This window comes from Meles meles, chromosome 6 (assembly GCF_922984935.1).
Source record: "Meles meles chromosome 6, mMelMel3.1 paternal haplotype, whole genome shotgun sequence".
In the NCBI taxonomy this organism is placed as follows: Eukaryota; Metazoa; Chordata; class Mammalia; order Carnivora; family Mustelidae; genus Meles; species Meles meles.
The window spans coordinates 77,979,508-78,004,434 of NC_060071.1; the positions used below are offsets into that span (position 1 = coordinate 77,979,508).

Here is a 24,927-nt window from a genome sequence, read left to right on the forward strand (position 1 = left end):
CTCCAGGGCCTTTTTTTAGTCCTTGGGCACATTCCTTCCCTCCAAAGAACTGATGGGCAGATAGTAGGAAGACAGGACCTTCTCGCACAAACGCCCCTGCCTGCCAGGCCCTTACCTTGGTTATTTTTAACCTGGAGGGTGAGCTGAGCACACTGGGCTAGAGTCACCTTCTCCTGCAGGCCAGATGCTGTCCCCTGACCCCAGCCACGGGTTCCCCACCCTTCTACCCGTTTCTGCCCTGGCCTGTCCTCACACAATCCCAGGCTGGGAACATCTGCCCACCCTCTCTGACCTGAGGTCCCACAGTGCTAGGGGCTGGGAGCCGGAGCCGGGATGCCCAACAAGGGGAATCTACTGCCCAGCTCCATGACTCAGTTTCCCTTTCTTAGAAAACAGGTGTCTGTGCTGCCCTCTCCCTGCACAAATGCAGTATACCTGGTTTCCTTCTGTTCCCCAGATCTCCAGGCAGGTATTCTCCTGCAGACTTGAGGCTGTGCTGCTTCAGGGACATATCTGGAGCCCCAGCCCCTCCCGTGATGCTCCTGCTGCAGTGGCCACCGTCTGTCCTCTCAAAGGAGAAGGAATTCTCCCACGCCAACCACAAATTCGCACTCAGACCCATGGTCCGCTACCCGTCCCAATCGACTTGACAAGAGCACGTCCGTGCGCATTCCTAGCCACACACATGCAGACTTTTCACACTTACATGCTCATGATCGCAGATTTCCCCACTTGCAGTAGGCACACTGACACGCACATTTGCACACCCACATTCCCACGTGGAAGTTTAACCCTCCACTGCTCCTGGTGTGGGATGTGGGATTGGGAGCAGGTAGGGAAAGGCAGGAGGTGTTAATGCTGGCCCAAGGGAGGAAGGGTGGGGGTGGGGGGCTGCTCCCTTCCGCCTCTCCCTCTCCGGGCTGCCGGAGGGTGCAGGTGCTGCTCCCGCTGGCTGGGGCCCTGGCAGGCCCAGGGATTTACACCAGCTGGGCCCCAAGCTCTGCATTCCATGGGGTGGGGGCAGGGTGTTCTGCAGTCCATCTCCCCTCCTCAGGTAGAACTCGGGTCTCCTCTCCCAAACCTCCTGGGGCTCCTACTCACATGCCCTTTCTTGCCTGTGTCCCCGAGTGCCCCGGGCCCTCAAGGCCCCCCTCCCTGGCCTCCAGCGATGCCACCTCTCAGAGGCAGTAATGTGTTTGGCCTTCAGCAGGCCGTGCCTGGTATGACTAAGTGGACATTGTGTTCAGGAAACAAAGCCAGACTACCCTGCTCTGGCTTTCCCCCACACCCTCACACGCAGGAACACTCTCCCAGCTCCCCCCTCCCACCCCATCCACTGTCACCTCTCAATATAGCTCTAGAGTGTGGAGGTGGGGAGGACAGACCAGGGTCCGTTTCTCCGGGTAGAAGAGGTTTCCATTACATTTGTGGCTTCTCCCCCAAGGTCCCCAACTCCCTAGGACCCCCCACCACCACGGCCCCATTACTGGACTCGGTAACATGCATCTGTTTCAGCGGATGTGTACCCTATACCCAGTGTCCTTGAGGGGGCAGGGACCTGTGTCAAACCCACATCCACATCTCATGCAGGTACATACACTAAAATGTTGGCCCCCCAAGGGATGCAGACCACCTGTCCCCAGCTCCAGGTCACTTGAGGTCCCGGCGTGCAAGCTGGGGGGTTAGTCCCATGCGTCAGTGCCCAGTTCCCATTGCCCTGGGGAGATGATAAGGGCCTAAGAACACCAGGTCAGATTGGGTCAGGTCCTGCCGACAAAGACCAGGCTCTGTCCTCAGGGAACCCTGTGTTCCGAGCAGGCTGGTCTCCGCAGAGGTAGAGCGGCAGCTGAGCAGCAGGCAGGCCGTTCCCACTGTCTCCAATGGAACAAGGAGAGGGATGAGTTTAAGTTGATTCCAGGGCTCTGCCCCTGTCTGATCCATTTCCCCTCCTCTTCCTTCCCATAGGTCCCCTCCTCACCACGGGCTCTCACATCCATCCCTACGCTCCATCCTCCCTCAGAGGCCTCTCATTGCGCTGGGAGTTCTGGAGTGCAAGGGCACAGGATGGACACTCCTGCCACAGGTGAGGGGACACCAGGTTGCCACACTGTGCCTGGCTCTCTGGAACTCTGTCTGTCTCTGGCTGACCTCCCTTTCCTTCTGCCCTGTTCCTTGCCTCAAAGCTGGGCTTGGCCTCTGAGTCTCCCTGGCACCTGATTTCTACCTGTCCTGGGGTCCGATATGTGGCCGTTTCCACGAGTCTCTGCTTGCTCTTAGCCTGACCTCTGCTCACCCTCTGCCGGTCTCATCTCTGCCTCTGTGTCCTGCTCCAGGGTCTCTGTCCACCCCTCTCTAACGTTACTACTCCTGGCCTTGCCGATTTTCCTCACATCTGAAGGTGACCCAGGATTTCTTCCCTTGCCAGGTGACATCCCCCACCTCAGCTCCTGCGGCGTCTCTCTCCAAAGTTCACCCTGCTTTCTGCTTCCCCACCGGTCAGCCCCCTCCTCCCACCGGCGGCCAGGCTCCACCATGATTCCTGCCGCTCTCCTCTGTAAAAGCTTGTGTTCTCAGGGTTCCCCTGTGTCTCCCTATTCTCTGTTGACTTCCTCATTGCTCCTCAAGTCCTTCCTAGGAAGAGAAGTGGTCCTGGGGTGGGTGGATAGAGGGGCCCACGAGGACAGTGTGGGAGCCCATGGATCTTTCCAAGGCCTCCTCACTACTCGTATCTTTTCTCTTTATTGGTTCCCTGGGCCCCCGGGGCCCCCAGTTTCTTGATCTCCACCTCCCTCCACTGCCACCTTCCTCAGTTATCCCCTCTTTCTCTGCTTCCCTTCTCCTCCTATTCTCTGATTCTTCCCGGGGTAGGCCCTCTTCCTGAAAAGCCTGCTCAGAGTGGAAGCTGAGGAGGAGCCTGGCTGGGGCGGCTGTGTGTTTGGGCGCAGGAGATTTGGTCCAGGGCTGAGCCAGGCCTTCCGGGGTTCCCAGTGGGTGGCTGACAGCCCCATGCCTTGTAAGCTCCTACCTGCTGTGGCTCACAGTGCCAGGCTTCCCTCAGCAGCCCAGGTGTGGCGGTGACTCTGGGGAACTGTGCTTGTTTAGTTGGGGGGAGGCTTGCTCCTTTCTCCACTTCCCAGCCCTCTGCCACCACCCCCCCCCCCCATTCCCCAAAGTCTTGTTCATGGGGGACTCTCCTCTCCACACTCCCTCATCTGCCTGCCTCCTCTCCAGATGGCCAGACATAAATGGGCCAAAGTTGCCCCATCTTCCAGCAAGCCCAGATGAGGAGGGTCTTGGGAAAGGAAGTTCCAGCAGGAGGAAGTAAAGGAGAAGAAAGGAGCGCTGTAGACAGAGGGGGATCTGAGGGGGGGGGGGGTCTGAGGAGGCTGGGCTGAGGGAACAGTTCTTGCTGTGGTGGGGTGGGGGGCCCTGACCTCAAGGTGTTTGGAGACAGGGGTCGCTGTGTCTGCAAGGGCAAAATGGGCTGTAACCACAAGTCCCTGTGCCCTCTCGGAGACCTGCCCTGGGCAGGGGATTGGGGTCATTTGCTCACACCTCAGAGGGCATCCCTATACCTCGCTCTGTCCTGGCAGCCCAGCCCTGGTTGGGGGGCGGGGTAGTGTCAGTCAGTGTAGGCTCATAGCAAAAGGGATGCCTGTGCTCTCAGCAAGCCTTAAGAAATTTTTAAATCTCCTTGAAACCCAAGGGTCTCTGGACCAGGGAGAGGACTGGGAAGACAGGTGTCACCTGCTGTGGAGGAGACAAATGGGAGCACCTGGGCCAGTCCGTCACTGAGGATACTCAGGGCCTCCAGGGCTGCCCAGGAAGTCCTCCTTGGACTGCCTGCAAAGCAGCCCCTCCGCCCCTGGAGCCCCAGCCCCACCCCCACGTTCAGGCCCCTGTGGCTGGTGGGCAGTGAAGAAGAGTCTGGAGGCCAGATCTTGGCTTAAGGGAAATAACTTTATTCTGCCTCCTCCAAAGGGACTGCTGTAGAGGCTCTGGAACTGGAAGCTTCATCGGCACCCTCAGGACAGCGCAGATCAAGATGTGGCAAAGTTACTCCTCATTCAAGCCCTTTTGAAAGAACACAAAACCCCAGTTAGCTCTGGGGAGGTAGGTGTTGGGCAGACACGGGGGCAGGAAAAAAGGGAGACAGGGCATCTGATGGGGGGGGGCCGCTTAGGGCCTGAGGGAGGCCCCCATGGTGGTGAGAGATGTGTCCTAGGGGTTGGTGTGGAGGGGTGAGGACTCTGAGGTCAGCCAGAGGGCGCTGCCTGGGTGAGGACAAGAGGGTCCTCTGGGCTGTCCACTTTAGGGCTGAGTTACTGGGCTCTGGGCCAAAAGTAGTGGAAGATGAGAGAGACCCACAGTTGGGGGGAATTGGGACATAGTGGGTGTATATAAATTGGGGTCTTCTAGAGTTGCTGACCACCCTGGGCCTGGGATTTACAAAGTCATTAAAAGTTAGAGCTGGAAGAATCTTAGACGTCCCCGAGGACTGTTTTACCGGGCCCTCTGGGGCTTCAAGGTTTACTTGTCGGGGGAGGGGGATGAATGAAGAGGAGGCCTCCCTGGCACAAGCGGGCTCTGTCCGAGGGGCACTGATGGTGGCAGGTGTGCTGACACAGTGACTAGTGAGGCCCAGGCGAGGGACCCACCTTGGCGCCGATGTCGCGGCTCTTGGCCCGCAGCTTGTTGACCTGGGACTCAGCGATGTCTGCCCGCTCCTCGGCCTCATCCAGCTCGTGCTGCACCTTGCGGAACTTGGACAGGTTGGTGTTGGCCTGCTCCTCCTGCGGGGGTCCGGGGATGGGGAGGAGGAGGTGAAAGGACGCCAGAGGTCCTCTCAGCCTCCCAGCCCAGGGTGGGGGTGGGGGAGGCTCCACAGTGTCCCTCCTCCAGGCCCAGTCCCTAGCAGGGTCGCTCACCGCCTCCTCGGCCTGGCGCTTGTAGGCCTTGACCTTCAGCTGCAGCTTGTCCACAAGGTCCTGCAGCCGCAGCAGGTTCTTTCTGTCCTCCTCCGTCTGGGGTGGGGTGGTTAGGGGTGAGGACAGCACGGTCACGAGGGGGAGCTTGCCCCTCCCCCTGCTTGTTGTCTTTACTCAGAGTGAAATATCGGCACCCAGTTCTACTTTCTGATCCTCAGCAACCACTGGTGCTCTTCCCTTTATTTATTTATCATTAAAAAACTATTATATTTTTAATGGTTTATTTCAGGAGAGAGTCTGGGGAGCTGATGGAATCCTGAAATCCTGCACAAAACCATGCATGTTCGCTGTTCCAGGGAGCAGGCCCTTAGGGGTCCTGTGGAGGCTAAACTCTCCTGTTCTAGAAGCCAGCGCGTGATGGTAGTAACGCTGGGACTGCATGCTGAAGGGCTTTCCTGGGCTGCAGGGAAGGGACTCGATCTAAGGACATGTGTGTCCTTTCTGGACTTTCTGGGTTGGAACAGGAGTAAAATCTAATTAGGAGTCTGATTGTAGAAAACAAACCAGAAAGTTCTGAGATGTGTTGAATGACTTTGAGGTAGTTTTTGGTGTATTTTGGTGTTCATGGCCCCCAACTAGAGCTTGGTGACATACTTGCTTTCGGGGAATCTGTGCTGGGTGAGCTCTGTCTGGAGCTCTGGGTAGGTGTTGTCCCCAGTGGACAGGTGGAGGGTGAGGTTAAAGGCAGAGCTCCCAGGCCAAGAGGCTCAGAGGTTGACCTCTAGCCAGGGGACAGTCAGTGTAGGACAGGGCTAGGCAGAGTGGAAGCGGGGCAGCAGGGGGCTACACTCCCACTCCTTCCTCTGGAGCAGGCTAAGAGAGAACAACACTTCAATCCTCTTGGGGGTATCATCCTAGCTTCTGGCCCTGGTGCAGGGGATCCAGCCAAGAGCAGCCCCCATGCCCATACCTGGTAGGTGAGCTCCTTGATGCGACGCTCACTCTTCCTCATGCCCTTGATTGACTCCGCGTTGCGCTTCTGCTCGGCCTCCAGCTCATTCTCCAGCTCCCGCACCCGGGCCTCCAGCTTCTGCAGCTGCTTCTTCCCGCCCTTGAGGGCGATCTGCTCAGCCTCATCCAGCCGGTGCTGCAGGTCCTTGATGGTCTGCTCCATGTTCTTCTTCATGCGCTCCAGGTGGGCGCTGGTGTCCTGCTCCTTCTTCAGCTCCTCTGCCATCATGGCAGCCTGGGGGCAGGAGGGAGGGCTAGAAGAACAGGGCCCAGGGCCCCTGGTCCCTCCAGAATCGCTCCGTCTGCCCAGCCTGGCGTTTGTTTCCCGAGGCCCGCCCACCCGTGCATCTGTAGGAGTCGGCTTGTCATGGCACAGTGGCTTGGCGGGGACCCAGGGCCCTCGTTCCTGGTTCCTGTCTTTAGTGGGGGGCAGGAGGGGAGCAGTCACTCACATCGGTGATGGCCTTCTTGGCCTTCTCCTCGGCGTTCCTGCACTCCTGTACTGCCTCTTCTACTTCAGTCTGAAGCTGAGACAGGTCTGCGTCCATCTTCTTCTTCTGGTTGATGAGGCTGGTGTTCTAAGGATCAAGGGGGTAGAGCACAAGAAGCCCTGAGCATCCACGGGGGGCTCCCAAACCTCACCGGGCCAAGTCCTACCAGCTGCACTTCCCTCCAGGACTGCGCCTCGGGCCGGCTCACCTGGGAGTGCAGCAGCTGCACCCGCTCGCTGGTCTCGATGAGCTCCTGCTCTGCCAGCTTCCGAGAGCGCTCCGTCTGTTCCACCACGGCCCGCAGCTCCTCCAGCTCGGCCTGCAGCAGGTTGTTACGCCTCTCCACAATGGCGATGTTCTCCTTCAGGTCATCGTTGGCGCGGACTGCATCATCCAGCTGGATCTGGGTGTCCTGTGGACCAGGAGGGTGGGTCCAAGAGAGTGGTTGGCCTCTGCGCCCATCAGAAGGCCGTTAGGCTAGGCTGGGTGCCGATGGAGAGCCCCACGGATCGGGTAGGGTCAGGGACAGGGCACTGTAGAATGTCTCTGCAGGAGCCGGAGGGAGCCCGGCTCTGGTGGGACACCAGCCCCCAGCTTGACCACATGGTGGCTAGTCCGTCTCCAGGAAAGGGGACTTCCCACGTCTGAAGACTCCCCGTACCTTCAGCAAGCTCTGGAGACCCTTGACTTGCTTCTGGGCCTCCGCAGCCAGGCGGTTGGCATGGCTGAGCTGGATCTCCATCTCGTTGAGGTCGCCCTCCATCTTCTTCTTGACCCGCAGGGCCTCATTGCGGCTGCGCGTCTCGGCATCCAGGGACGTCTGCAGCGAGTCCACGACGCGCAGGTGGTTGCGCTTGGCCTGCTCCATCTCCTCGTCCTTCTCTGCCAGCTTCCGCTCGATCTCTGCCTTGATCTGGTTGAACTCCAGCTGCGCCCGCAGGATCTTGCCCTCCTCATGCTCCAGGGAGGCCTGGCAGGGGGTGGGGCGAAAGGGTTGGAGGCTGACAGTCAGGGCATGGGGCCAGGGCCAGGGGTCTGCCCACAAATCACGGATACAAAGTGAGTTCAAGAGTGCTATTAAGTGGTTCAGCCAAAGAAGCAGAAGGAGGAAGAAGAAAAGAGAATCTAAAAGAAACAAAAAATAGGCTTAGGAGAGGTGGTTCAGACCCTCACTGAGGAGAGCAAGCTAGGAAGACAAAGAGGAAAATGAAGAGAAAGGTGTTGCCAAGGAAACAGAGGCAATCAGGCACAGAATGTAAAAAATCCCGAAATGGGAGGCAGAGGCAGAAAGGAGGGGGGAGTGGATCCGGGAAATCTTGTCTACGATTCCCGGGTAAAATGTCTGTGTGAAGGAAATAGAGTGACCTACCCATGCATGCATTCATCCCACAATATTTATTGGGTGGCTGCTATGTGCCAGGCTCTAAGGATGGACTCGTGAACAAAATGGACAAAAGGGAGATGAGAACAGGGCCCCCAGCCTAGGGATCAGCTCCCCTCCCTGCCCCCCACCCCTGGCCACGCCCTGCACACCCACCTCAGCCTCCTCCAGGGCCGACTGCAGCTCCATCTTCTCAGCCTCCAGCTGCTTTCGGACCTTCTCCAGCTCGTGGATGGTTTTTCCACTGGAACCCAGCTGCTCCGTCAGGTCAGAGATCTCCTCTGAGGGAGGGGCCAGGCCGCTCAGTTGGGGGCTGCCATGGTCCCCGATGGGGGGCGCCCCTCTTGGAGCCCCTGGGTGGCGCCTCACAAGGAGGCCCTCCCCAGCCCCTCCCCGGCCTCTCCGGCCCCAGCGCACCCTGGAGGTTCTTGTTCTCCCGCTTGAAGGTCTCCAGATGCTCCAGGGACTCCTCGTAGGCGTTCTTGAGCTTGAAGAGCTCTGTGCTGAGGGAGCGCGCCTCCTTCTGCGAGGACTCCAGCTCGGACTGGGACTCCTCATACTTCTGCTTCCACTCGGCCAGGATCTGTGGGGACCCGGCTCACTGCACAGCCCCCAGACCCAGCCCCCGCCCTCAGTCCTCCAAGGCCTGCCCGGGCCCCTCCGTGGGAATCAGCCTCCTCCCCAGCCCCTCCCAGCCCCCCAGGAGGAGGTCCCTGGCTTCCTGGTGATGCTGGCCTCCCTGCTCTGCCCCTGGTCGAGCCCCCCAGCTCTGGCCCACCTTGTCGAAGTTCCTCTGCTTCTTGTCCAGGGCCGCGGCGGCTGCGTTGGAGCGCTCCACGTCAACCATCAGGTCCTCGATCTCATTCTGCAGCCGGTGCTTGGTCTTCTCCAGCGAAGAGCACTTGGCGTTGACGGCCTCCACGGCCTCTTCGGCGTCCTGCAGCCTCTGGGCCAGCTTCTTCCTGCCCGGGGCAGTGGCGATTTGGGACATGGGACAGGGTTGGGTAAGGTGGAGGGTGTAGATTTGGACAAGGGGATACAACATGAGTGTTCTAGAAAACCATCCTTGAAAACTCAGAAGTGTTGTTGGAGAAGCTGAGGAGAGGCCCCAGAGGGCTGAGAACTTGGTCGGCAGAGTGTCTGGGTGGCACGCTGTGAAGACCCACAGCACCCAGGAGGGCCCTCCAGGTGGTCTCTGACCCTGGGCCAGCCTCTAGGCTGCAGACCTGGAGGAGGCATGGGCTTCCACGGCCCACCCCACTTCCTCTGTCACAGCACCCTGCCCCTGATGGGAGCACTCTGCCCTCAGACAAACCTTTTGTTCGTCTTATATTCGGATGAGAAACATAACGCGAGCAAAAAGCTTCCCTGAGAGGAGAAGGAGGTGGGGCCCTGGACAGGGTTCTCCTGTGTTGTCGGAACCTGGCCAAGCGTCCATCCCCGGTGAGGAATTTCCCCAGCGTCAGGTTGGGGTGCGTCCTGCCTGCAGAGGGGCCTCGGTGAGGGGCGGGCCGTCCAGGGACTCACTTGGCCTCCTCGAGCTCCTCCGTCCTCTGGATGGCGTCCGTCTCGTACTTGGTCCTCCACTGCGCCACCTCTGAGTTGGCCTTGGACAGGACACGCTGAAGCTCGGCCTTGGCCTCCGTCTCCTCCTCGTACTGCTCACGCAGCAGGTCACAGTCATGCCGGGCGGACTGGAGCGCGTGGGCCAGTGCGTTCTTCGCCTGTGGAGGGGCGGGCACAGGGAGGAGGACTCAGCTTTCTCCACAGTACACCCCAGTCCTCACCCATGTCCTCACCTGAATTTCTCCCTCCTCCCTGGGACCTCCTCCAGCTCTAATTCCCCGTGGGATCTGGAACAGGCTATGGAGGACCGGTAACAGAGAATGTCCGTTGGGCGCTGCTCTGTTTACGTGAGTTACACCCAGCACTCCTTGCTTCTTGCTACAAACGTCAATATCAACCTCATCCCCGTTGCCAGCGGAGAAGGAAGGGGCTCCGAGATGCTAAGAGGCTTCCTCAAGACTACCAAGCTCTCAAGGGCATGTTAGGATTGGAGCCCTGGGCTTCTGAAAAGGTCATATTCTTTCCACCTTTTGCTCACAAGGAAAGTGTCCAAAGAGGCTCCAGTTTAGCTTCTTTCTCCAGCTTTCAGACCGTCCTGCTAATCCAAGGACCCACTGGGGCAGTTCCTGCATCCCACACCTACACCCCGCCAAGGCTGCCACTCCTCCCTAGTGTGTTTCTCTCGTCCCCCTCACTTGCCCCTGACCCAGGCCTCTCTCCCCCCAGAAATGGCAGCAGAAAGGCAGAGGGCCTCAGCCTGGGCAATAGCTTTAGGAGACACGAGCTAGGCCCTGGGCTATTAATCCATTTGGAAAATGGGAGAACAATGGAAAGACAGCAAGCCTCATTCTTGGGACCTGGTCCCTCCTGGCCTGGGCCAAGTAGCTTGAGTCTGGGCCTCACCTTAACTTCCTCCTCCAGCTGCCTCTTAAGGTCCTCCAGCTGCTGGGTGTAGGTGAGCTTGCCTCGGGTCAGCTGGGAGATCAGTGCCTCCTTCTCATCCAGCTGCCGGGACAGCTCACCTGGAGAGGCACGAAGGCACACTCAACTCTGGAAGGTCAGCCACTCCTCCCTTTCCCCAACCATTCCCTTTCCCCTTAGGCCCCATTCTCTGGAGAGAGGTGTGCATGTGTGGGCATGGGTGTTGGTGTGGCTGTACACGCGTGTGCGCACATGTGTGAGTGTCTACCCAAGGCTGGTGGCTCAGGCAGTCAGGGGAGATGGAGCAGGGCTCACCATTCTCGGTCTGCAGCTTGGCCCGTTGGCTGGTGAGGTCATTGACCGAGCGCTGTGTCTCCTCAGCCTTGCTTCGGTGCTCGTTCATCTGGTCTTCCAGGGTCCGGCACATCTTCTCCAGATTAGCCTGAGGGGGAAAGGGGAGTCACACAATGGACATAGGGGGCATTGAGGGTGGAAAGGGATACAGTTACAGAAGTAAAGAGGAGAGGCATGGATGGGAGAGATTTGGAGAACAGAGCGGAAGAAGGGAAGTGGGATATGGAACCATCAGAGAAGAGAGGAGACATGGACAGAAAGTGAAGGGTGGAGATAATTGCTGGCGAGGACGGTGAGCAGGCCACCCACCTTGGCCTTGATGATCTGCTCCATGTTGGAGGTGACATCGTCCAGCTCCAGCTTGAACTCGCTCTTCTCCTTCTCCAGCTTCTGCTTCACGCGCTGCAGGTTGTCGATCTGCTCACTCAGCTCGGCCACGCTGTCCGCGTGCTTCTTGCGCAGGGCCGCCGCCGTGGCCTCGTGCTGCAGCGTGGCCTCCTCCAGGTCCCGCCTCATCTTCTGGAACTCAGCCTCGCGCTTCTTGTTCATCTCGATCTGCACGGATGTGGCCCCGCCGGCCTCCTCCAGCCGCTCGCTGATCTCCTCCAGCTCCCGGGACAGGTCTGAGCGCAGCTTCTCCACCTTGGCCCTGGCCGTGCGCTCGGCCTCCAGCTCCTCCTCCAGCTCCTCGATGCGAGCCTGGCCCGGGACACAGAAGGCTTAGACCCACCATCCGGAGCCCTCCCTTGGGGAGCGCCCACCCCATGCTCTAGAGCATTCCTGGCCTGTCTGGAACAGCAAGTCTTTTCAGTTCTACCAGCAGAGAAGTAGAAATAAAAGGATTTGGAGGAGATGTTTTGGATAGATAAACTAGCCTTCTCTTAGGCCAGAACTTCATACATTTTCTATTGGAAAGAAAGTGGCTGAAGTTGACTATTGAAGAGGGACAAAGAGACCTGTGTCCTAGGGATATTTTAAGCGGTTTAGTGGCAAAAATATTAAAAGTTTTGCATGAGAGAGCCATGTTTGTCTGAAGCTCTAACATGGTGTCTGCTCTAGGGGTAAGAATCAAAGTCACAGACTGTCAGGGCTAAAGGGATCTTAAAAGCCATTGGTAACAAGGGAGGACACAGAGATCCAGATATCTGGAATGAGGTCCCCGCAGTTGCTAGCTCAACCAGAGCTGAGACAGGAAGCCAGGATTTCTGTGCCCTGGACCTGTGATCTTTTCAAGGTCTTTTCCTATGTCATCCTTGGACCACCCAGCCCTCCTAGGGGTGCTCCCTGGGTGTACTGTGATAGTTCAGGCTCTCCCTTCACGGACATATAGCAAGTTCCTGTAATGCTGGGGGGAGGACATCCTGGAGAAGGGGGTGGAGGAAGCTGATGGTCCCCCCAGGGGCTCCAGCCTAGGCATCCCTAAGATTACCTGAAGCTCTTTGAGCTTCTTCTGCAACTGGCTGCCCAAGGCCTGCTCATCTTCAATCCTCGCATTGAGGGCGTTCAGCTCAAAGTCCTTCCTGGGGGGAAGGAGGGAGGGTAAGATGAGGAAGGTCCGTTGGGCAGTAGGAGGGCCCACCAGTACTTGGAAACGGTAATACCAAAAAAAAAAAAAAAAGAAGAAGAAGAAGAAGAAGAAGAAGAGCAGGATTTCATCAGAAAAGTAGTGTCTGAGGCTGATGTAGGTTCCCTGAAAATGTACCACATGTTGAAGGCCTCAAGTCCAGCAAGAAATGTAACGGGCAGAGGACCACAGGTGGGGTGACAAGACCTGGGTTCTGTGGGACTTCCTCTCTATGGTCCTGTAGAATGACGTCATTGGACCAGATGGTTTCAATGGCCCCCTTTAGCTCTGATGGCCTTTAATTCTATCACCATTACTTTGGGCTGTTTGGTTAACCTTTCTGAGCCTTCATTTCCTCTTTGGTAAAGTGGGCCTCAAAATGCCATTTTTAGAAGGTTGGTTTGAGGATCCTTGGGATCACGTACTCCTTCATTCATTCAGCACCTGCTGTGCCTGGGGAAGTGTGAGGGCTCCTGGGCGGTCACAGGCCCCAGGAAGATGCAAAATGATGACTCTTAGAGGCTTTCATAGTCCCGACCCTAGAGCCCTGTAAGATCCTTAATTACCCAAAACAACCCTGCAGGCTGTTTCTCAAGTGTAGGAAGTGGACCTGTGCATCTTGGTAGGACTTGCGGTAAGAACTGGATCCATGAGTTAATCAGATCCCTGCACTGCTCAAGAGTAGGGGCTGCCCCATTTCTCTGTGGTCCTCAGGGCTCTCTGAGAAGGACCTGAAAGGCCCTTCCTGAGAAGCCTTTGTGTGGAGCCCTCCTCGGTGTTAAGCAACTGGTCTCCAACTGGTCAACCAACTGGTGTGTAGAAGGAGGCAAGCTACAAGTTTCCATCCTTCTCCGCTGCTCAATAGGAAGAAAAGGCTCGAGGGATCCAGGTTAGACTGTTTTGCCAGGGAGGATGGCAGGGCACTGCTGCATATGTCTGGGGGAGGAGAGGCCTCTTCCTGGAGGCCTCTGCCCATGGTTTTGCCTCCACTGATGGAGGCTGCGGAAGCTGCAGCCTCTCAGGGTGGACATTTTGGGACAGCTTGTACTGTCATAGGTGTAACAGGCTGCTGAGTTGGGGAGGAGGAAAGGCGCCAGGGAGGGAAACACGCTACTTTTTCAGCCGCTCATCCAGCTGCTGTTTGTCGTTCTCCAGGTCCATGATGCTCTCCTGGGTCAGCTTCAGGTCGCCCTCCAGCTTCCGCTTTGCTCGCTCCAGGTCCATGCGCACTTTCTTCTCCTGCTCCAGGGATCCCTCCAGCTGGTGGGGAGAAGGACCAGCGTGCCCCGTAAGAACAATCATCCTGATTTGGGGATTTGGAAGCTCAGTCACTCCAGGGTTGGGGAATCCTAAGACATGTCTGGGACTTGGAAAAGCTTTCCCAGAGTGGGCTAAGGGACTATGAGAGCGCCCAGCTTGGAGGGATGCTCAGTAACTATTTGATAAATGATTTCATGAATGACTGTATGACAAAACCCAAAGCTCCATTCATTCATCCAGTCTGCAGGAGTGTGCTAGGCACTTCAGATGCAAAACTGAATCAATCCAAGTTCTCACCTAAAGGCACTTATAATGTTATGGCTGAGACATATACTTTGATAATGATAACATGGGTGATAAATGATCCAATGGAGATACGCCCAGAAAACTATCTGTGGAACAATGACCACTGAAGGCCAGATCCTGCTTAAAATATTAGAGGTCACAAGATCCTCAGAGCCTCACAAAATTCCCAAAGAAATGTGTCACATTCTTATGTGATAACTCTCTAGGCCCTGTGGTCGAAGGTAGAGATATAAAGGCTTGAACCTAAATTGAAATAAGGAAGTCTATCTCTATTGTTGATCATATCAGTGGGATGAGATACATAACTCATAAGTGATCACCCTTCCCCTTTTCTGTTCTCCAGTTCTCTACTAGAAATGTATCAGGGGAGGGAACCCTCTCCAATCCCATCCTTCCAAACACACACACACTCACGGTTTATCTAGGTCCTGTGACAATCTACTTACATCATCCACCTGCTGCTCCAGCTTGACCTTGGCCTTGGTCAAGGTGTTGACCTTGTCCTCCTCAGCCTGAAGGTCATCTAGGGCCTGCTGGTGGGCCTCTTGCAGAGCCTTCTTCTCCTTGGTCAACTTGGCGATGATCTCGTCTAGCCCAGCCATCTCCTCTGTCAGGTTCTTCACCTGTGGATCAAGAACCCCATCCCCTTCAGGGTCAGAGGTCATCGGCCTGGAGACATCTATGGGGATGTCCAATGCCAAGGACCAGGACCACACCATGGTCTAGGAATCCTAAGACCTGGTCTAGAGCAGAAGGAGATGCCCTCACCTTGTTCTCTGTTGCATGCTTCTCCTTCTCCACCTTGGCCAGCGTCAGCTCCAGGTCATCAATGTCCCTTTTGAGCTCAGAGCACTCATCTTCCAGCTTGCGTTTCTTGGCAGTGAGCTCCGCATTCATCTCCTCCTCATCCTCCAGCCTCTCGGTCATCTCCTTCACCTTGGCCTCCAGCTGGATCTTGTTCTTGATCAGCTGGTCACAGCGCTCCTCGGCGTCAGCCAGGTTGTCTTGTTCCTGAGGACAAGGCACGGAGGGGAGGCTTTTCAGTGGGTGGGGTCCTCACATTGGCAGGTGCGGGGAAGAAGAGGCTCAGCCTGTAGGAGGGGAGCTCCAGGATATCTCCAGCTGAGAAAAACCTCAGAAGGATGATGAAGGGAAGAATTTCAGGACAATGTGATGGGAACATTGGGGGATGGAAGCAGAGAGGCCCTCTTCCTCTGGTCTACTTCAATGCAGGAAAGGAACTGCATTTACTGGTGCCAGCACTTTACATACTGCTTGGTGAGATGGAAGCTTCATTCCTAGTCCAGAGATGAGGACATTGAGACTCAAATATAATGCATGGTTTGCCTAAGTTCAAAAAATTATTGGGCTGTGGATCCAGGTTGAAACCAAGTGGAAAGCCAGTGTTTTTAAAAGTTGATTCTTTCCCCCTTCCCTTTTGTTCTCTAGAGGGATCCCCTTGGAGGACTTTGGAGTGTTGATTCTAGAAACCTGTGCCTGTGAGAGGACAAGGTGGGCCCTGGGTGGGGGAGGTGTAGGATACGTGGGGAATGTTGGCTGAGCAGGACCCAAGAGCTAACAGAGGCCCAAGAGCCTCACCGCCTGCACTTGGAGCTGGAGGTCGTTCTTCTCCTGCAGCAGGGACACCATCTTCTCCTCCAGCTCCTTTCGGCGAGCCTCTGACTTCTCCAGTGCCTCTTTGATGCGCGCGAACTCCTCTTTCATGTTGGCCATCTCCTTCTCTGTCTCTGCGCTCTTGAGCAGTGGCTTGATCTTGAAGTACAGCTTCATCCAGGGCCAGTTCTTGACCCCCATGAAGGCCCGGATGTTCCACTGGATGATCAGCAGGGAGTCTCTGTGGGGGTCCAGCAAGAGGGTGGTGAGAGAGTCCTATCTCCTTCCTGTCCTGAAGCCCTGACTTGTAAGTAATAGCTCTCCCTTCCTCTCTGATGCCATGGCCGTGAGGCCCACCCGGGGTCCAAAGGAGCCCCTTCTGTTAGTCTGCTTGCTTCACATCTCGGTGAGCTTTCTCCTGACCCTGCCCCTGAATCAGCCTGGGCCTTAGATGGCCAGGATCCTCCTTTTGAAGCCCTCACCTGCGTTCCAGCAATTTCTTATATTCCATTCTAGAGAGCACACCCCGAGACTGGGCCTGGATGCGGGTGATGATGCGGCTCAGCCTCTCGTCCCGCATCTCCTCCAGCAGCCCCAGCAGCCCCGCCTTGAAGAACACCTGTGGGCCAGCAGTGGGTGGGTCGGGAGGGGAAAGAGGAGAGGTTGCTTTTAAGCAGTGTAATACCCTAGGAAAGAACTCAAGGGAGGAGGCCAGTGACAGCTGGAGCTGGGACAGGGGTGCTGGATGGTCCATGGGGAGGGGGAGCAGGCAGTTCAGAGATGGTCCTAAGATGACTGGTAAAAGGGAAGGAGCTGTGAGGTGGGGACCCAAAGGACAGGAGAGGTCTCTCTGTAGTCAGTTCGCCTCCTCCCTCCCCTCACCTTGGTGTGGCCGAACTTGTACTGGTTGTGGTCAATGTCCAGGGAGCTCAGCAGCTTCTCTGCCCCTTTCCTGCTGTCAATGAACTGGCCCTCAGGGATGGCTGCTGGGTTCAGGATGCGGTACCTGGAGAGGGTGGTGCCCCGAGTCACTCATGTTCTGGACCGATCTGCTCTGCCCACAGCACTCAGGGCCAACTGTGGACTTGCTTCCCCACCAAGTCTGCTCAGGCTCCCCCTGCTCCCTGAGCTCTGGGGAGCCCCCATACCCACCTCTGCCGGAAGTCCCCGTAGAGGATGCGGTTGGGGAAGCCCTTCCTGCAGATGCGGATGCCCTCCAGCACACCATTGCAGCGCAGCTGGTGCATGACCAGGGGGTTGTCTATCACCCCTGTAGCAGGAGGAGGTGGGAGAGGAAGGTGTGGGGAGAGTGCCGGGCCAAAAAAGTTCTGGCCTCTGATTCTGGGTCTGCCTCTCACTAGCCAACAACCTTAGCGAAAATCTTTTTTTTTCCCCCTTAGCTGTACTCTTAGGAATAACCAAAGGTTTTCCCATTCTTTCTTTTACATTGTGTTTATTATCATAGGTAGTTGCCATTTTCTAGAGAAGAAACTAAGACCAGAGGAGTTAAGGCACCTCACCAAGGTCACTAAGCTGACCAGAGCAGAGCCAGGCCCCTGAGGAACTGGAATTCCTAACCAGTCAAAAAGGATAAACAATCTCTATATGTCTCACTGGGGGTTGCATGCTGTGAGGCAATGCCCATGAAAGTGCCTTGCAGGGCCCCCTTAAGCCACGCTGCAAATAATACGGGGAAATAGGGAGAGACTAGTCTGCCATCTCATGGGGGACCAGAGGGGAGTGCCATTTGGAAACCACTGAGGTGGGGGATTAGGAGATGGCTGAGGAGTCCCTGTCCCCAGGGCATGGGGCATGCGGCCAGCAAGGCGCTGGGCTGTTTCGGACCTCACCTGGAGACTTTGTCTCATTGGGGATGATGCAACGCACAAAGTGAGGGTGTGTGGAACGCAAGTTGGTCATCAGCTTGTTCAGATTTTCCTGTGGCCCAAAGCATAGGAGGGAAAAGTCATGCAGGTGAAGGAGAGAGAAGTAGCGAAGGAAGGGAAAGAGAGAGAGGATGAAGGAATGGCGGGGAGGACACAGAGGAGAGAGAGGTTGGAAGGACAGAGGGAAGGGGAGAGTGAGATGGGAAACACAGAGAGAAGAGGCCACCGGCAAAGAGGGAAAGAATGGAGAGAAGGAAAGACAAGGAGGGAAAGGGGCCACAGGGAAGGAGGAGACAGAGAAGTCAGGCATGGGAAGGGTGGGAAGGAGCAGGGCTGGTGGGTGCTGGGGAGCCATGCTGGGCTGGGGCTGGGGGCACACGCTTACCCTGTGCAGAGCTGACACAGTCTGAAAGGATGAGCCTTTCTTGGCTTTGCCTTTGCCCTTTTCGACAGCTGTGGGAGGAGAGTCAGGGAAAAGGACCTGAACGGACTTGTGGGTGGAGACCAGGACTCCATCACGGACTCTCCTTACATCCTCGTTCATATCTGACGTCTAGGTGAGGGTCTTTACTGTGCGGGGCCCAGCTTCTCCACCCCATTCTATCTCACTGAGCCTGTAAACCTTAGGGCACAACCTGACATGGAAGGGGTCAAGTGTTGCAATGGGCTCGCTTCAGGACCATGGCAGAAACCTTGCTCCTTAGTCTCCAGGGTTCTAGTCTCTACTTACGTGCGTCAGCCCCTGCATAGTTGGCAAACAGGCTGCTGAGCAACTTGAGGGAGGACTTCTGGTACAAGCCCACCACCGTCTCATTGAGCGGGTCTTTGTTCTTCTGCAGCCAGCCCAGGATGTTGTAGTCCACGGTGCCGGCATAGTGGATCAGGGAGAAGTGGGCTTCCTGCTTCCCCTTGATATTGCGTGGCTTCTGGAAGTTGTTGGACTTGCCCAGGTGGTTGTCATACAGCTTGGCCTTGAAGGTCATGTCAGTGGCCTTGGGGAACATGCACTCCTCCTCCAGGATGGACATGATGCCCATGGGCTGAGGGTAGAGGGGAAAGCATCACTGAGCATGCTTCATGTGGATGCAAAAGCATCCTGCTCTAAGCTCAGTATTTGCTTATGGTGATGTCCCTTTGGGAATTAAGGTAACAGGCTCACATTTGAGTATAGTTATTTATCAACCTGCACCTGTTCTTGCCTTCCCAAGGTGGAAGACTTTGTTTGTTTTCAGAGGGACTTTTGTGAAAGTCTGGGAATATGAATGATATGGATGCTTTACATAGCACTCCATCGTCCAGATCCCTGTGATGTGGGGGCTGAAAACTGGTGTACTCTGATTCCCTGCCTCACACTCAAACCAGGTCAAACCGGGGTTGTTAAACACACTGGCACGGGAGGATTTCTGGAGCTTCCCATCCTCCCTATGTCCATTCTCAAGCCCCTAGGACCTCAGCTCTCCCTGTGCCACCCTGTCCTGGGTGGTCAGGACACAACAGGGCTTGGGATCCAGAGCATGTTCCCCAGCAGGGTGGGGGCTGCCATTTAGATGGAGGCATTCAGGTAGGGTGTGAGTGGGGAATTCAGCCACTCTGTCTGGAATGCCAGGGGACCGGGACAAAGGCAGCAGGGGAGGCAGCACCTTCTCAATGAGGTCGATGCAGGCCTGCAGGTCCATGCCAAAGTCAATGAATTCCCACTCGATGCCCTCCTTCTTGTACTCCTCCTGCTCCAGCACGAACATGTGGTGGTTGAAGAATTGCTGCAGCTTCTCGTTGGTGAAGTTGATGCACAGCTGCTCGAAGCTGTTGAACTGCAGGGGGCAGGGGTGGAGCGGGTCAGGCCTGCAGGGGTCTGAGCCGCTCGTGTGGTCCCCCCACCCCGAAGTGGTCCTACCTGGCCTGCCCAAGCCCAGCCAGGGGTGTGGCCAGGCCCTTGCCCTGTCGGGCCGGTGGGGAAAAGTGCTCCCCTGGAATACAGGACGAGGCATCAGCCTTTCCCGAGACTGGCCGTGATGGTCACAGGTGGGAACGAGTGAGTCACCCTCCCCGCCCCTGCACTTGTGTGCCTAGGCTCCCCAACTCACGTCGAAGATCTCGAAGCCGGCGATGTCCAGGACCCCTATGAAGTACTGGCGCGGCTGCTTGGTCTCCAGGGTGGCGTTGATTCTCGTCACCATCCAGTTGAACATCTTCTCATACACAGCCTTGGCCAGGGCCCCTGTGGCATATGCTACCTGGAAGGTTGGGGAGAAACCAAACGAGCAGATTAATGCAGAGACTGAAATCCAAAGCCCTCCCTGAAGCCTGAAAGCCCCCTCCCCACTTATCTTCTGAAGATGACCCACCTGCTGGACATTCTGCCCCTTGGTGACGTACTCGTTGCCCACTTTCACCCGAGGGTGGCACAGCCCCTTGAGCAGGTCGGCTGAGTTGAGCCCCATGAGGTAGGCGGACTTGTCAGCCTCTGGAAGGAGAGGGCAGGCAGCCAAGTTGGCACCGGGAGGACTCCTTTCCAGATGTGGCCCCCACCTGCCCCCAGCATACCAGACTCCCACCTTCAGTGCCATCTGGCTCAGCCTGCTCCTCTCGCTGCTTCTGTTTGAACTTCATGTTTCCGAAGTGCATGATGGCGCCCGTTAGCTTGTACATGGAGTTCTTCTCCTCTGGAGTGAAGCCCAGCACATCAAAGGCATTCTGTAGGCAGACCCCATATTGGTGGACCCCAGAAAAGAAAGTATGGCAGGTAAATGAGATCCCTCTTCAGCTGGAGAGAGAAGTTCTCTCCTGAATCCCGGTAGCTTCTGAGACTCCCATACCCAGTGTGGAACTCCAAAACCAAGTGCAGGAAGGTTGCACACTGCCCCAGATCTGGTATCAGTGGCCACATCCGTCCTTTGGAGGTGCTCTGGCCACCCACTCCTGTTTTCTACTTTTGTCTCTCTTCTCGACCCTACACTTGATTCCCTACTTAAACCTTCTTTACCTGTCTATACCTAGTCTTCACATAATAGGCTGCCCCATTCCCATGGCAACTGCATGAACCACCCCGCTTCCCTTGGTGATGCTTTGCTTCTTGGCTTGTTTGCTTCTTTGTCCCACAATGTTCAGCCTTTTCTGTTTGCTCGAACACCAAATACTGGTCACACCATCTCAACATACCCATTCCCCAATACATCCTGGTCATAAGGCATGTTCTGGCCTTTGGGGAGGGTCATACCACCTTGAGTAACAGATAGTGTCTCAGTTCTCCTCCTTAGCCAGTGAACTGGCCTCATTTACCCCTCTGCCAGTGCCCTCACTTCTCGACCATGTTCTCACCCACTTACATCAGTGGCCATAAGCTCTTCAGAGTCATCGATGGAGGCCACTGTGGTCTCTCCTTGGGAGATGAATGCATAATCGTAGGGGTTGTTGGTGATCAGCAGCATGTCTGGGAGGAGAAGATGGGTTGAGGAAGGGGCACAAAAGTCTGGCTCTCACTGGGGTTGCCTACCACAGTACAGGGCTTGCAGGAAAGCATATGACAAGGCTGACTGTGGTCTCACATCCCACAGAACTGAATTCAGCAGTGCCATAAACCCAGGGCAAGTCTGCAAGCAGCTGCAGGCAGAGGGGACCAGGTTACCATGGAGATGGTTGGTCTCGGTTGGTAGCTCTGACTCACCCAGCAGCTCAGGTTTTTTGTTAGACAGGATTTGGTAGAAAATGTGATAATCTCTCTCTGCTTTCAGCTGGAAAATAACTCTGGATTTTTCCAGAAGGTCTGTGAACAGTAGGGGGAGAAGAGCAAAAGAAATTTGGGGATTTAGGTACAAGGAAATAGAGGAAAATGAATGATAAAGGTAGCAAGTAAAAGGCAGAGGAAAGGAGAAAGACAAAGAGAGAGACTCTCATGCAGACATGAAGAGACAGAGGTGGAGAAAGACTAGAGGAAGTCTAAGAGGGAGATAAGTATACAGACCCAGAGACACAGAGAGAGACAGAAAGAGAGGGAGAGAAACTGAAAGGCAGAGGCCTAAAGAGAGACATAGATGGAGAAACAGAGAGAAGAGAGAGATAGGTTGGGATTGTGATCACATAGAACAAGGATGAGCTCAAGCCGAGTCCTAGCAGATTCATGGCACTCACAGGTCTCTATGTCTGCAGATGCCAACTTTCCAGTTGCCCCAAAATGGATTCGAATGAATTTCCCCTGGTGAGATTGAGGAGACCGATGATGAGTTGAGGCAAGGCTCATATTTGACACCATCCCTCCACCAACCCAAATCCCAAATCCAAGGTCAGGTATCACTCACGAAGCGGGAGGAGTTGTCGTTCCGGACGGTCTTGGCATTGCCAAAGGCCTCCAGGGCGGGGTTGGCCTGGATGATCTGGTCCTCCAGGGTGCCCTGCAAAGATCAGGAAGGATGGTGGGTGAGAGGCCTCCCCCTCCCCTTTTGCAGTGCAGGCCCGTGGAGGACAACAGACCTACCTTGCCTGGCGTCTGTTCCTTCTTGCTCCGATCCCCAATGGCGGCAATAACAGCGAAGTACTGGATGACCCTCTTGGTGTTGACCGTCTTCCCGGCCCCGGATTCCCCGCTGTTGGGATAGTCAGAGCCTCATTAGGCAGTGAACAGACGCAGTTCATTGAGACAAACAAACCTCAAGTCAGGAGAGAAGGTCTGGTCCTACTTGATAGTGGAAACCCCAAAGCAGGAAGCACCCTGAACACACGTGGGATCAGGGGGAGCATCAGGAAGGGTGCCACAAGAAGTTGCCGGGTTTGGGCAGAAGGAACTTGGTCTCAGCTAGGAAAGGTCAATGTGAAGAGATGGGCCTTGGCCCTTTTGGCAAAGAATGGGTAAGGCTGGCAGAATGGGGAATGTTACTGAAGGGAAAGATGAAAGAAAATGAGGAGGGGATGAAGACACAGTGAGACTGGGCTTATGGATAAGTGAGTGATGAGTTGGAGGAGAGTGAGCATAGGGAACGGGAGAGGAAAACTCCAAGAGGGGTAGGAAGCAGAAAGAAGTGGGGAAGGCAAGGCAAGGGTAAAGGTCACAGAAGAAAGAGAAGCTGGCACAAAGGTGGAGGGAAATGAGAATTGTGGGTCCATGCATGGGGGCTGGGGTCCTTGATAGGGGCTGGGGTCAAGAAGGTTCTGGAAGAGAACGGGTTAGGTGCTACACTCACGTGATCAGGATGGACTGGTTTTCTCTGTCTGTTGGGAACAAGCAGGGAGGAAAAATCAGGAAACACACAGGATGCTCCTGCCTGGCATCCACCCACCCTCCCCCCGCCCCACATCCTGACCTCCCTCCAGGCACCTCTCAGTTGCCCAGACCAACTGTGTGTTTCCGCCCCATGCGGCTCCCAAGAAAACCCTGCCACCAAGGCCTGTCACCTGTCAGCATGTACTGATAGGCATTGTCAGAGATGGAGAAGATATGGGGCGGCGCCTCGCTCCTCTTCTTGCCCCGGTAGGCGGCCACCACCTCGGCGTTGTACACCGGCAGCCACTTGTAGGGATTGACGGTGACGCAGAAGAGGCCCGAATAGGTCTGGGGTAGAGAAGGAGGGTTGAGTTGCTCATGATGAAGAGGGAGGAATGGTGGGTTTCCGAGTTAGAGAACAATGCCAGGAGGGGAAGAGGAGAAGGAAAAATCTACAAAAGCACTCAAATCCAAGGAATCCCAGCCTTGGGGGTGTTAGAACTGAACCAGGGATGCAGGGCCACGGACAGCGTGCAGTAATGCCTGGACACAAGCAACAGAAACCTGTGGCTCCAGCAGGAGGGCCTCTGGGGACCGGGAAGCTACTGGACTCAGAGGGTTTCCTGGACGGCACACTCACGTAGATCATCCAAGAGGCGTAGCGCTCCTTGAGGTTGTAGAGCACGGCGGGCTCGTGCAGGAAGGTCAGCATGGCCATGTCCTCGATCTTGTCGAACTTGGGCGGGTTCTGCTGCATCACCTGGTCCTCCTTCACGGTCACCGTCTGCAACAGCCCCCATGCAGGCCCCACGGTCAGCCCTCCCTCTGCCCGGAAAGGAGTAGGGCGAGTTCTAGGACTGCCGTGTTCAAGAGAGAAGGATGGGCATCACAGAGAAGATAGACAGGATATTGGGAATGAGAAGGGCTGTTTGGAAGCCGTGGAACCCTGCCCCAAGAGGGGGAAAGCAGACTATCCTCAGGTCTGTGTGGGATGGGTCCTGGTGGGAACTTCTCTGTGTACCCCAGCTGTGGGAGGGGGTCCGAGGAGGGCCTCTCATGCCAGCCCTGCTACCTACCTTGCCATTTTCGGTCTCGGCGGTGACTTTGCCACCCTCTCGAGACACAATTTTGGCTTTGACGAACTCCTCTTTGTCATCGGGCACAAAGACATCTTTCTTGAGGTCAAAAGGTCGGGTTTGGGCTTCCAGCCGCTCCTTCTCTGACTTGCGCAGGAAGGGGGCAGCGGCCCCAAACGCGGCCATCTCCGCGTCCACCATGGCTGCGCCTGCAGGGGGTGGGAGTCGGAGAAGATGCCAGATGCCCTCCCTTCCACCCAGCCTCCACTCCCTTCCCCAGGCTCTCTCTCCTTCAGTGGGAGCCCCAGAGCCTAGCACTCTCCCTGTGAGTCAGGAGCAGGTCACCTTGCATCCCTCATTCTTTGAGCCGATCCACCAACCCGAGACTAGCCTAGCAAACCTGTCAGGGCAGAAGGGGAGGCTAACGTTTGTTCAGCCTGGGGCTCTCCTCGAGGAGAAAGGAGCGTTCTGGGCTTCTCTGGGAGCAGAAAGCTAACTACGTCCATCTCTAATCCTTGTTCCTCCCTGACTCTTCCCTGGTCACAGGCAAAGGGCTCTTTGTTGCCAAGATACACTTCCCACAGCAAGGCAGAAACTAGAGTCCCATAACCTGGCTTTGAGGCTGTCATGGCCAATCTTCCCAGATTCCCCCACACTCCATCTTCAGCTTTCCTTACCTTGGCTTCTCGAAGGTGTACACTAAATGAAAGGGGCTCAAGCCTGCAGGGGACCTGGGAAGATGGAAGGATATGTCAGGGCCACCTCCCCGCTGCTCCCTGGCTCTGCCCTGTGGCACCCACCCCTCCCCCAGGCCTGAAAACAAATGGGGAGTGGTGCCAGCTTCCCTGGTCCTGTCCTCTGTCTGGCTTTCCAAACACTGTGGCCCTTTCTCCTGAGCAATAATTTTAACAGTTTCCTGATGTCTATTCCTCCTCCTCCCACCTGGAAGACAGTCCCATCCTTGCCTACACTCAACTAGTGAAACTTGCCTACTTGGAGCCACCCGAGAAACAGCTGCTGGTCACATTTGTTCAGCACTTTACAGTCTGCAAAGCACGCTTATGCATCTCTCACTCAATCCTCACCCCCTCCTACAGATAAGGAAATCAAGGTTAAGGGGCTTGCTTGTCCGAGAACACATAACAAGAAGCGGTGGAGCCAGGCCTTGAACCCATGTCTCATGTCTCTCTAAAGCCAGTTCTCTTCCATCCTGCCCTCATTTGATTGTCGGTCTTGGTGTACACTCTCAGAGAGGAGAACCTGTGGGCGTCCTCTCATTGACACACCCACCAAATGCCAAATGCCCTCCACATGTCCTCTGGCGAACACGCGTGTGCGCTGCTCATGCACATCCCTCATACGGACACGCTTCCTT

At 55.9% G+C, this 24,927-nt stretch overlaps 1 protein-coding gene across 1 annotated transcript; it reads right to left on the bottom strand.

Moving 5' to 3' along the window:
- Positions 1 to 3,963: 3,963 nt before the first annotated feature.
- Positions 3,964 to 24,289, bottom strand: MYH7 (myosin heavy chain 7). Its single transcript, XM_046008445.1, has 39 exons — positions 24,230 to 24,289; positions 23,553 to 23,761; positions 23,117 to 23,260; positions 22,668 to 22,824; positions 22,457 to 22,484; positions 21,754 to 21,862; positions 21,578 to 21,670; positions 21,411 to 21,474; positions 20,947 to 21,045; positions 20,609 to 20,712; positions 19,838 to 19,976; positions 19,628 to 19,746; positions 19,367 to 19,516; positions 18,923 to 19,093; positions 18,013 to 18,322; positions 17,668 to 17,735; positions 17,247 to 17,334; positions 16,549 to 16,666; positions 16,279 to 16,402; positions 15,879 to 16,015; positions 15,382 to 15,637; positions 14,551 to 14,793; positions 14,229 to 14,405; positions 13,331 to 13,476; positions 12,082 to 12,172; positions 10,962 to 11,351; positions 10,614 to 10,740; positions 10,281 to 10,399; positions 9,339 to 9,535; positions 8,590 to 8,773; positions 8,229 to 8,394; positions 7,968 to 8,092; positions 7,092 to 7,400; positions 6,639 to 6,842; positions 6,392 to 6,517; positions 5,899 to 6,174; positions 4,929 to 5,024; positions 4,659 to 4,793; positions 3,964 to 4,074 (listed from the first exon to the last, which is right to left on the bottom strand). Exons 2-39 carry the CDS (start codon positions 23,751 to 23,753, stop codon positions 4,057 to 4,059), a joined length of 5,808 nt encoding a protein of 1,935 aa, XP_045864401.1. The 5' UTR covers positions 23,754 to 23,761; positions 24,230 to 24,289; the 3' UTR covers positions 3,964 to 4,056.
- Between the last annotated feature and the right edge of the window lie 638 nt (positions 24,290 to 24,927).